General features: G+C 38.1%; 1 protein-coding gene across 1 annotated transcript in view; it reads right to left on the reverse strand.

Annotated features, from left to right (window-relative positions):
- Window positions 1–1,274: 1,274 nt before the first annotated feature.
- The window catches only part of LOC133617218 (uncharacterized), a 34,842-nt gene continuing 23,193 nt past the window's right edge, over window positions 1,275–12,923 (reverse strand). The window contains exons 6-7 of the mRNA XM_061977063.1: window positions 1,751–1,860; window positions 1,275–1,646 (exon numbers count right to left, since the gene is read on the reverse strand). Of these exons, the coding sequence (XP_061833047.1) occupies window positions 1,511–1,646; window positions 1,751–1,860 (246 nt within the window). The 3' untranslated portion in view covers window positions 1,275–1,510. The remainder of the gene's footprint in view (window positions 1,647–1,750; window positions 1,861–12,923) is intronic.

The following is a 12,923-nucleotide window of genomic DNA, read 5'->3' on the forward strand; positions in this document are numbered from 1 at the left end:
CTGCCAGTAACCACAGTTCATCGCTACATCTGTGTCCCTAAATTCTTTGCAATAGCTCGTTGAGAAATGTTGTTCTTAAACTGTTCGACAATGTGCTCACACATTTGTTCACAAAGTGGTGACCCTCGCCCCATCCTTGTTTGTGAATGACTGCTTTAATACCCAATCATGGCGCCCACCTGTTCCCAATTAGCCTGTTCACCTGTGGGATGTTCCAAATAAGTGTAAGTTTTAACTCTACTATGCAAAGCGAAAGCCATTTATCAACAACACCCAAGCTCATCTAAGATGGACTGATGCAAAGTGGAAAAGTATTCTGTGGTCTGACGAGTCCACATTTGAAATTGTTTTTGGAAACTGTGGACGTCGTATCCTCTGGACCAAAGAGGAAAATAACCATCCGGATTGTTATAGGCGCAAAGTTCAAAAGTTGGCATCTGTGATGGTATGGGGATGTATTAGTGCCAAAGGCATGGGTGATTTACACATCTGTGAAGGCACCATTAATGCTGAAAGGTACATACAGGTTTTGGAGCAACATATGTTGCCATCCAAGCAACGTTATCATGGAAGCCCGTGCTTATTTCAGCAAGACAATGCCAAGCCACTTGTTACAACAGCGTGGCTTCATAGTAAAAGAGTGCGGGTACTAGACTGGCCTGCCTGGAGTCCAGACCTGTCTCTCATTGAAAATGTGTGGCGCATTATGAAGCGTAAAATATCACAATGGAGACCCTGGACTGTTGAACAACTTAAGCTGTACATCAAGCAAGAATGGGAAATAATTCCACCTGAAAGGCTTCAAAAATTGGTCTCCTCAGTTCCCAAACGTTTACTGAGTGTTGTTAAAAGGAAAGGCCATGTAATACAGTGGTAAAAATGCCCCTGTGCCAACTTTTTTGCAGCGTGTTGCTGACATTAAATTCTAAGTTAATGATTATTTGAAAAAAACACAAGTTTCTCAGTTAGAACATCAATTGGTCTTTGCAGTCTATTCAATTGAATATAAGTTGAAAAGGATTTGCAAATCATTATATTCTGTTTTTATTTACCATTTACACAACGTGCCGACTTCACTGGTTTTGTAATTTGCTTGTTTGAATCACTAGTTAGCATTTCCGTGGAAGAAGGCGAAGCATTTACATGCTGACTTGTTACTGATGTTAGTGTGGCCAATGGGCCGCATTAAAAGACCCCTAGTGTCCAGACAACTCGATATATACCCGCCTCTTGATGTGATGTCGTATAAGTTAAATAAGGAACAAGTCATCAAGTTTTTGGGTTGATCCGAATCACCAACTGGATTAATGATTTAATCATTTTTTCAAAACGTTGTATTGGGAAATAAGGACTGGAGTCTGCGCTTTATTTAAATTGTGCTTTCTGGCATATTCCAAAATTCAACTTATGTCACATGACGTAGGAACGGAACTCTTCGTAGACGGAGGACCACCTGTACTCTTCAGATATAAGCTATACAAATGTTTCACTGAAATTGTAAATATATGGACTACTTCTCACACACCCAGTTTCTCTGTGAGCTACATTTTTCATCGTTCCATTCGGCCTTTCCTGATGAGCGGTGCCAAAACTCCACACAGTCTTGGTCTCCATTGTAACTGTTGGGCTGGTTATCAGCCCAATACCTGCAAGGCAAAGAAAACACTACATAAGGCGTATGTTGTATCTCCGGTGATTCATGGTAACACGGCAAAATAAGGACATACAAAATGTTTGTTCTGTCACTTACGCTGTGGTCAGAGTGGTCCCATCCACCCACTTCCACTGGCCCTCCACACCCTGATCATTCAGTCCAATCCAGACCTCCTTGTTGTTTGAAAACATACCATTAACAAACTCCTGTCAAGAAAATAAATCAGTTCTGTCAGTAACAGTTCGAGTACAACAAACAACCCAATGACGTTTGTTTACATTTTGATGCCGGTGAGCTACTGTGTGTAGTGAAGCATGTTTAGCTATTCCTCGTCCTGCAGGGATGATACTTGTAAGAAACTTACTAAATTTGTCGCCATGGAGACCAGGATTAGTGATTTAGAAGTTGCTAAAACACTGCCGACAGCGGGTGGACGTTAGTCGCTAGTTAGCTAGCCATGTCTTAAAGCACCTCTACCTGAAGGTGTTTCAGTGTTATAACTTCACCTTTATCTTTAGTTTTTAAGGCAAAATGCGTCCGTTCACCCTTTTCTGTCTACACACTGTGTCTGCTTTTAAGTACTCTGTGACTGTGTGCTGCCAAACATGCTCCTCTGCTCGTAAACCAGCAATGTCATGACGTGACTTCGACGCGGGCGCAAGGGGGTGCGGGACCGGTACGTTTCAGAGACAGTATAGTACCGAAAATGATTTATTAGTATTGCGGTACTATACTAATACCGGTATACCATACAACCCTAGTTTATATAGTTACTAGCTATCTTTCTAGTTGGTGGACGGTTGTTAGCCTTAAAGCTAGCAATAAATTCCAGTTAAGTTTGATCGTCACATTGTCTTTGGGGTTAATTGTCACTCATACTCATGTATTCATATATAGTACATATTGGGGCTGTCCAATCAGATATTTATTAGCAGAAAAAACAAGTATCGGATGATATCAGCTTGCATCTAAAATATTCGCTATAAGCTCCGATACAAGCAGTTCTGCAGCGCGTTTCTTAAGCCAACATGTAAATGTTTCCCAATAATTGTATTTTAGCCAAGTCATATACAAAATATAAATATGGTAGGTTATAGGCTACTAGGAGCTTGCAAGTACACAACAGTTAAGCACACAATAGCACATAAGCTAGTCATACGGAATAAATGACCTTTATTAAACAATATTGAAGTCTAAAACACCACATGGGTCAACATAAACTAGTATCAAATAATTATAGTCGCATATTAAAAGTATCCAGTAACAAATGTGTCAGCATCCTTCAACTTACTTCGTCATGCCTGTAACTCGATTCGTTATTTTGACCACTAAGGGTATGATTTACTAAGATTCCAAATGCCAAGCTCTAAACAGCGTGTACAAAAAATAAAATAGCATGTACTGCGAGTGGGCGTGTTTCGTGTGATCTACTAACAATGCACGTGCAAATAAAAAGTGGTGCAGACCGCATTATTTAAATGAGGATTTTGCGCGCATACATGAAATTTACCACAGAGACCACCATGTTCTGCACGTGCAAATGAAAAGTGGTGCGACCGCATTATTTAAATGAGGATTTTGCGTGCATACATGGATTTTACCACAGAGACCACCATGTTCTGCACATTCATGTTATCATGCGGTGGGTTGAACCAGAAGCACACGTCTATAATCTGTAACACCTTTTTTGAACCACAATCTAGACAACAGAAACATATGCACACTGACACTTAATTCTGTACGCGAGGCTGTAGATCGCATCACCAGCGCATTTGTTCGTCTGGGATTACTCAAATGCAAGAAAATGCATAATGAAAGATGTCTTTTCATGTAAGAGGACTGTTGTACTAACTTATATATTTGTTATATAAAATTTAAAAAACAAACTACATTAAAAAAACGCCTGCAGACACCAAAACACATCAATTGAAATAATTTTCATCAGTCCGATAAGTCATTCAACGGCTAAAAAATGATAAAAGGAATTTGCTGAATAGACGTTATCTCCAATAATTGTATTTTTGACCATCCATCAAAATGTTGACATACATGTAGGACGAAGGGTTCTTGTCAGTCCATCGTGTGTCTTTGCAAAGCAAGCGCTGATCCTGGAACCGTCAGCTTGCTCGTCCTTTTGACACTTGCTAAATAAAACGCCAAATAGTGCTCGTAAAACGGTGATGAGTGTTGATAAATCACATTGCACATGCTAAATATTCATATTTGCATCTTCTCCTTCCAGTATTGTGGGCGTTTTGATGATAAGCATATATTTTTCTTATTAATGACACATAGATTGCACCCCTTATTCTGCTCACTCAGGGGTCGTCAACCCAAAATGTTGAAATTGGACCAAAAAAACAAATCTGTCTGGAGCAGCAAAAACAAAAGCCTTATATAGGCCTTATAATAAAGGCAACACATGTGGAAATGTTTTTATTTATTGTATTATATTATTATATATTAATATATATTTTATTTATTTATTATTTATTAGCCTGCTCAGTGGCCTTGTGGTTAGAGTCATACCAAAGACTATAAAAAAATGGGACCCATTACCTCCCTCCTTGGCACTCAGCATCAAGGGTTGGAATTGGAAGTTAAATCACCAAAATGATTCCTGAGCGGGGCCACCGCTGCAGCTCACTGCTCCCCTCACCTCCCAGGGGGTGGAACAAGGGGATGGGTCAAATGCAGAGGGTAATTTCACCACACATAGTGTGTGTGTGACTATCAGTGGTACTTTAACTTTAATTGTGGCAAGCACGAGGATGCAGGTTTCACACCCAAAACTTCTGAGGTGGGGGCATGACTTAATTTTTCAGGTGGGCCTTTAAGCACTTCCTAAAGGTGATCCGCCGATACCCCATCTTTATGCTATAATATTGATTCACAAATCAAAATATATGCACTTTTGATACTTTAGTTATTTGAGATAATGTATATCACCATCAGCAACACAGTGCAAAGTAACTTAAAGGCTTACTGAAATGCGATTTTCTTATTTAAACGGGGATAGCAGGTCCATTCTATGTGTCATACTTGATCATTTCGCGATATTGCCATATTTTTGCTGAAAGGATTTAGTAGAGAACATTGACGATAAATTTCGCAACTTTTGGTCGCTGATAAAAAAGCCTTGCCTGTACCGGAAGTAGCAGACAAGTAGCGTGACGTCACAGGTTGTGGAGCTCCTCACATCTGCACATTGTTTCCAATCATGGCCACCAGCAGCGAGAGCGATTCGGACCGAGAAAGCGACGATTTCCCCATTAATTTGAGCGAGGATGAAAGATTCGTGGATGAGGAAAGTGAGAGTGAAGGACTAGAAGGCAGTGGAAGCGATTCAGATAGGGAAGATGCTGTGAGAGGCGGGTGGGACCTGATATTCAGCTGGGAATGACTAAAACAGTAAATAAACACAAGACATATATATACTCTATTAGCCACAACACAACCAGGCTTATATTTAATATGCCACAAATTAATACCGCATAACAAACACCTCCCCCCTCCCGTCCATATAACCCTCCAATACAACTCAAACACCTGCACAACACACTCAATCCTACAGCCCAAAGTACCGTTCACCTCCCCAAAGTTCATACAGCACATATATTTCCCCAAAGTCCCCAAAGTTACGTACGTGACATGCACATAGTGGCACGCACGTACGGGCAAGCGATCAAATGTTTGGAAGCCGCAGCTGCATGTGTACTCACGGTACTGCGTCTGCGCATCCAACCCAAAGTCCTCCTGGTAAGAGTCTCTGTTGTCCCAGTTCTCCACAGGCCAATGGTAAAGCTTGACTGTCATCTTCCGGGAATGTAAACAATGAAACACCGGCTGTGTTTGTGTTGCTACAGTTGGCCGCAATACACCGCTTCCCACCTACAGCGTTCTTCTTTGCTGTCTCCATTGTTCATTGAACAAATTGCAAAAGATTCACCAACACAGATGTCCAGAATACCGTAGAATTTTGCGATGAAAACAGACGACTTAATAGCTGGCCACCATGCTGTCCCAAAATGTCCTCCACAATCCGTGACGTCACGCGCTGACGTCATCATACCGAGACGTTTTCAGCAGGATATTTCGCGCAAAATTTAAAATTGCACTTTAGTAAGCTAACCCGGCCGTATTGGCATGTGTTGCAATGTTAAGATTTCATCATTGATACATAAACTATCAGACTGCGTGGTCGGTAGTAGTGGGTTTCAGTAGGCCTTTAATGAATTAGATATTGTCTAAATGAAACATGATTGGAGGGAACTACTGTTGTTATTAAAGAATTGTATGTATACTTTTATTGTAGGCTATTTGGAGGATAACGCCATGTGTCTTCCTGGTGACTTTTTTTTTAGCGTTTAAAGAGATTTCCCAAAGAGCAGCCACACGTGAAATACACTACTTTTATTCATATACCATCTCCCCATGTTTTTCCATTTTCAAATATTTTTTAAAAAGCTCCAGGGAGCCACTAGGGCGGCGCTAAAGAACTCCAGGTCGATGACCCCTGGGCTCACTTAACTGACGCAATCCTCTTTGCACGCGTTTAGTAGATCAGCTCAGTGACGTGCGATGAGGTTCATGGCTGGTGAGGCACTGACTTCATCACAGTCAGATTTACAAACATATGAACCCTAAAGAGTATCTTATTCACCATTTGATTGGCAGCAGTTAACTGGTTATGTTTAAAAGCTCATACCAGCATTCTTCCCTGCTCGGCACTCAGCATCAAGGGTTGGAATTGGGGGTTAAATCACCAAAAATGATTCCCGGGCGCGGCGCCGCTGCTGCCCACTGCTCCCCTCACCTCCCAGGGGGTGAACAAGGGGATGGGTCAAATGCAGACTACAAATTCCATTACACCTAGTGTGTGTGTGACAATCATTGGTACTTTAACTTAACTTTAACTTTACACATACAAACTGTAGCACACAAAAAAAGCATATTTAATAAAAAAAACGTTATTATGGTCTTACCTTTACTTATAAATTAAGTCCATGCGCCGCAACTAAAGCCCTCACTTAAACTTTCCACGTGCAAGATTGAATCTATTTAAAAAAATGTAACCGAGGGTTTATAAATGTCGCCTATACTGTATGAAACTACAAAATAACAAACACGGAGGCTCCAGTTTACACGAGGACCACTTTATTTACCTTCTTTCAAAAACCTCCGCAACGTGTCATCACTTCCGCTCTTAGCGCCTTCAAAATAAGAGCTCAAGGCATATACTGTATAACAGCGCATAACAGGAACTTAACATCACAAAGAGGAAAGCCCATGAAAATAGGTTACAAAAGTTATTTAATAAGAAGCCAAAAAGTGCAAAAACAATAATGTTCGTGTTGGAGGAGTTGTGAATTAGATACACCTGCAGTCTGCAGGTGTACCTAATGTTGTGGCCCTGCAGTCATTCACAACTCCTCCAACACGAACATTATTGTTTTTGCACTTTTTGGCTTCTTATGAAATAACTTTTTTAAATAGATTAAATCTTGCACGTGGAAAGTTTAAGTGTGGGCTTTAGTTGATATAACAATTCTACGGCGGGGGTGCAGCAGGCGGGATTACTGGAGCCTCAGCCAGTGCGTCTTTTGCAGCCGTTTTATGATCGCTCAGCACAAGAAATACGTTACACACATACAGTTGTTGACAAAATACACTGTACATTATATACCTCAGCTAACTCAACTATGGAAATGTATAATATAATTCATATAGCAATACAGTCTCACTGCACAGCAGGCCAGCAATTAGCCGAGTCCGGAATCCATGTTGAGGCACTGAGTGACGTGCCTCAACTGGCTGCTGTTCACCGCACCGTCTCTTCTCAGTATTTGAACGGCAAATGTGAAAATTCAGCGATTTTGAATAAGAATAATTTAAAACTGGTGAAGTTAAATGGAAAATAACTTTATAGTATAATCACTGGATACATATAACAATTTAATTTTTTTTTTTTCTTTTTACATTTTTTTTTCTTTCCATGATGGCAGGTGAGGCCCCGCCTCTGGTGACTGCACGTCACTGGATCAGCTTTACGTGTGCTGTCAGGTTTGCACGTGTTTTAACACACACAAACCTTTAGTAAATCAGGCTCTTAGCGTCAAACAATCTTTGTGAACTCTTTAAGTAAATGTTTAGGGCAAATCACTCTACTGAGACAGCTCTCGCAAAAGTAAGTATAAAAAAAAGTGTGACAACAGGCGACCTCATCCTCCCTTCCCTTTTTTCATGAGCGCATTCAGGCCTGAGACACATCACCCCTGTAAATTAAATGTACTATTGTTATGTATTATTATGGCTAGTGTTCTAAAAGGAAGACACACAAGGAAATAGGCCACATGATGGGATAGCTGGGCCAGATGCAGACATCACTGCTCCTACAGTGTTAAAGTTAAAGCCTAAACCTGCAAAGTTAAAGTGGTGCAATTTGGATTTCAACCAAATATTATTTATAAAAATATGCCTTGAACGTCCTCCAAATCATTAATGATGTCAGTCAGGGGGGTTCAGCAAATCTTATGAGACTTCAGCCCACACTTGAGAGAAGCTTGCCAAAAGACGGCACTTTTGTATTGTGCATAAAATGTGTATTGACAGAATGTGCACTTTACAACCGGTCCAAGATGTATTTTCAGGCTTTGTTTCTTGCTTTCTTAATTTGAACTTTGTAGAGTTACCTAATTATGCATTCTCCACAGAACCAGAGTCCTCAGCACTGAACAATTGTGTTTTACATAATATGGCTAATTTTGTTCACAGAACTTCGACAAAAGAAACAAGAACAAATGTCCGCTGTAGTGGACGCCGGTTGACAGGAGAATACATACAGCATCCAGTGTAACCTCAATTTACAAAACCCTCATTGTACTAACTTTTATATAAAACCACAGACCGAATAAATTTCTGCTTTGGTATACGAACATTGGGCCCCATTCAGCAACCATTCTTAAGGACACATTTTGTTCTTAGGCCCATTTACGAAGTTTTTAAGGAGATGTTTGTATTCACCAATGTTTTCTTAGCTGGGATCTGTTCGTAGGTAAGAACAAATCTACGAGTGTTCCGGAGCACTTTTAGGGTGGCCTATTTGTTCTTAAGTGGGACAAGTTCCCTTACTTCAATTGTCTAATGTTAAATTAATACATACTTGCCAACCCTCCCGGATTTTCCCGGAGACTCCCGAAATTCAGCGCCTCTCCCGAAAACCTCCCAGGACAAATTTTCTCCCGAAAATCTACCAAAATTCAGGCGGACCTGAGTGACGTGTCGACAGCCTGTTTTCACGTCCGCTTTCCCACAATATAAACAGTGTGCCTGCCCAATCACGTTATAGCTGTACAATGATCGAGGGCGAGTTCTTGGTTTCTTATGTGGGTTTATTGTTAGGCAGGTTCATTAACGGCCTCGCAGCGCGAGGACGTTAATGAAACGTTAATTTTGCTCAGTCCATATTAGGTAGAGTTGATTTTATTTTTTATTTCTAATAAATGCTGTTAAAGTTAAGGAGTTTTGTGATTTCAAATTGAGCGCACCACAGGGCTAATGACAGTGTGTGTGTGTGTCGGCAGGGCGGTTGCATAACAGGGACAGTTCAGTTTTTGCTGTTTTTTGACTTTGTTAATATGAAGATAGTTGATCCATCACCCCCTTGTTATGTTTGTTTGAATAGAGTACTGTATAGCACTTTAAAGTTTTTTCAACGTGTACAAACTTTTACTAAAATATGGACTTGTGTTAAGGCTGGAACCTGCCATTCATATTTACATTGTTTCTCATGAGAACAGTTGCTTTAATATACAATCTTTTTTTAATTATATTTAATAAATCCTGTTCAAGAACCATATGTTGCATTGTTTGTCCAGGATTTTGTTTGTGATTGTTTAAAATGCCTGATTTTGTGGCAACTTTTTCAGAAAGTTGCGGCAAAAGTTGAAATGTTTTGAGACTTATTTCACCATTAACATTAAATCAACTTGTGATTTTATGAATTTGCTGTCAGTGTTTTAAGCGTTCATTGTAACCTTAACCTAAAAATCATGGGGTTTCAAAAATAATCGGAAAACAAATACTATATTGATGTGTTACTCTTTTTATACGACACAGACTTAAAAATATAAATGATAATGGGTTATACTTGTATAGCGCTTTTCTACCTTCAAGGTACTCAAAGCGCTTTGACAGTATTTCCACATTCACATACCTGCCAACTACTCCGGTTTTCCCGTAATTAGTACGGTTTTCATCAACCTATTCCGGGTTACGGTTGCAGTGATAAAAAATACGGTTTTTCATTAATTAAAAAATTTTTTTTTTTTTAAGTTTTATTCACGAAATCACGTAACAACAATGACAATCGACACTGCTTCCCGTAACTTCCTATCAGGGCCGGCCCGTGGCATAGGCCGTATAGGCAAATGCTAAGGGCGCCGTCCATCAGGGGGCGCCACGCCACTGCCACAAATGTTGGAGAAAAAAAAAAAGAAAAAAGTTGGTACTATTATTTCTAAATACAAAAAATAATCCCACGTTAATCAAAATGCAAAGTAAAGCCTATTTAATAGAAATATTATTTGTTACAACATTACCCCCCCCCTCCCTTCCTGTATCATGACTCTTTTTGGACGTCATCACATCAAAAAATCAACACAAGATGCCAAAACTGTCAGGTGCCCAGGGTAGAAAAAAGAGAAAAGAAGAGGAGGAGAAACGAGAAAAGACAGAAGTAGCAGGTAGGTAACGTTAGCCTACATGAAATTATTTGTCTGTTACAGAATGTGATAGTAACCTGGCTTTTTAGCATTAAGCTAATGCTACATGATTCGGCAATTGCTAATCAATAAATAGCTAGTTCTGTTTTAACGTCGGGTTAATATTGTGGAGGGGGCTAAATTGTTATGGAAAATAATAATGTAACGTTAGCCTACATGAAATTATTTGTCTGTTACAGAATGTGATAGTAACCTGGCTTTTTAGCATTAAGCTAATGCTACATGATTCGGCAATTGCTAATCAATAAATAGCTAGTTCCGTTTTAACGTCGGGTTAATATTGTGGAGGGGGCTAAATTGTTATGGAAAATAATAATGTAACGTTAGGTAATTACAGTACTCCCACCTTACATTCCCCAGGGACATTTCTTTCTTTTTTTTTATTTATTTGGAACATGAACACACTTACATCATAATACATCACACAATTTCATTTTACATCATGCCCGAAAAGGAGTAGGAAGAAGCAAAACTTATTTAATCCTACCCCTTTCCCACTTCAAAGCGTTTACAAATATATAGAATCATTTACTGACCTTTTTATATAATAAAATAACATCTATGAATTAGTATACAACAGTTTTGTAATATGTAATTAATTAATTAATTCAGTCATTATTAACATACTGAGATGAAGAATATCTTATTTTCAATAAGGTTGAAAGTATTTCTCATAATTCTTCTTCTTTGTACTCTGAGTTGAGTTGAGTTGAGTTTGAGTTTATTTCGAACATGCAAGTATACAACATGATACATCACAATCTCCAGTTTCTCTTTTCAACATGTTCGAAAAGGAGTAGGAAGAAGCAGAGCTTATTTAATCCTACCCCTTTTCTTTTACATAACAGTTGCTAAAACCTTTGTTCACTTCCTGTTCTCAATTTATTCAAAATATACTCCATAAGTAATCACAATAAAATAAGTAAATAAATGATAATTGGTGAAGTAAGTTACATTTCATATGTTGAGATAAGTAAGATTATTTTGTGAGTGAAAGAATGAAAGAATGGTTGAGTTAAATAAATTCAGAATGTTTATCATGGTTCTTCTTCTTTGTACTTTGTAAACACTTTAAGTTTGAAGAGTTTCTTGAAGTGGATCATATTAGTACATTGTTTGATTGCTTTGCTTAATCCATTCCATAATTTAATTCCACATACTGATATACTGAAGGTCTTAAGTGTTGTACGTGCATACACATGTTTTAAATTACATTTCTCCCTAAGATTATATTTCTCCTCTTTTTTTGAGAAGAATTGTTGTATATTCTTGGGTAGCAGGTTATAGTTTGCTTTGTGTATAATTTTAGCTGTTTGCAAATTCACTATGTCGTAGAATTTCAGTATCTTTGATTCAATAAATAAAGGATTTGTGTGTTCTCTATATCCAACATTATGTATTATTCTAACTGATCTTTTTTGTAACACCGTTAATGAATGAAGTGTACTTTTGTAATTATTTCCCCATATTTCTGCACAATAACTCAGATATGGTAACACTAGTGAGCAGTAGAGAATATGAAGTGATTTTTTGTCTAGAACATGTTTTGCTTTATTCATTATTGACGTGTTTCTTGCTACTTTATGTTGTATATTTTTTACGTGAGATTTCCAGTTCAATTTATCATCAATCATTACACCAAGAAATTTGGTTTCATTTACTCTTTCAATTTCTATTCCGTCTATTTGTATTTGTGTTTGACTTTCTCTTCTACTGTTACCAAATAGCATTATTTTAGTTTTACTGAGATTCAACGATAGTCTCTTTTGTCAAACCATCTTTTTAATTTGTTAATTTCTTCTGTTATTATTTGTAGTATCTTCTGTGTGTTCTCTCCTGAACAAAACGCTGTTGTATCATCCGCAAATAATACTAACTTTAAATCTTTTGTAACTTTACAAATGTCATTTATATATAGATTGAATAATTTAGGTCCTAGTATTGATCCCTGAGGTACACCACAGGATATATTTAGCGTTGTAGAGGTGTGTTCACCTACCTTCACGTATTGTTTCCTGTTCATTAGATAACTTCTTATCCAGTTTAAGACTAACCCTCTGATGCCATATCGTTCTAGTTTTTTTATTAAAATATTGTGATTAATTGTGTCAAATGCTTTAGTTAGATCCATAAAAACTGCTGCCGCACATTTTTTATTATCTATAGCATTGGTAATTTCTTCTGTAATATCAATTAAAGCCATCGAAGTTGAAACATTAGCTCTGTATCCATATTGATTTTCTTCGAGTATTCTATTTTTATTTATGAAACTCTCTAATCTGTTATTGAACAGTTTTTCAATGTGCTCTGTAAGCACTATTATTTTGAACAACCTCTTAAACTGGATCATATCAGTACAATTTTTAACTTCTTTACTTAATCCATTCCATCATTTAATTCCACTTACTGATATGCTAAAAGTTCTAAGTGTTGTACGTGCATATAAATGTTTGTATTAGATCTTTTAAGCAGGTGTTTTTTGTTGA

This window comes from Nerophis lumbriciformis, linkage group LG16, assembly GCF_033978685.3.
Source record: "Nerophis lumbriciformis linkage group LG16, RoL_Nlum_v2.1, whole genome shotgun sequence".
NCBI lineage: Eukaryota > Metazoa > Chordata > Actinopteri > Syngnathiformes > Syngnathidae > Nerophis > Nerophis lumbriciformis.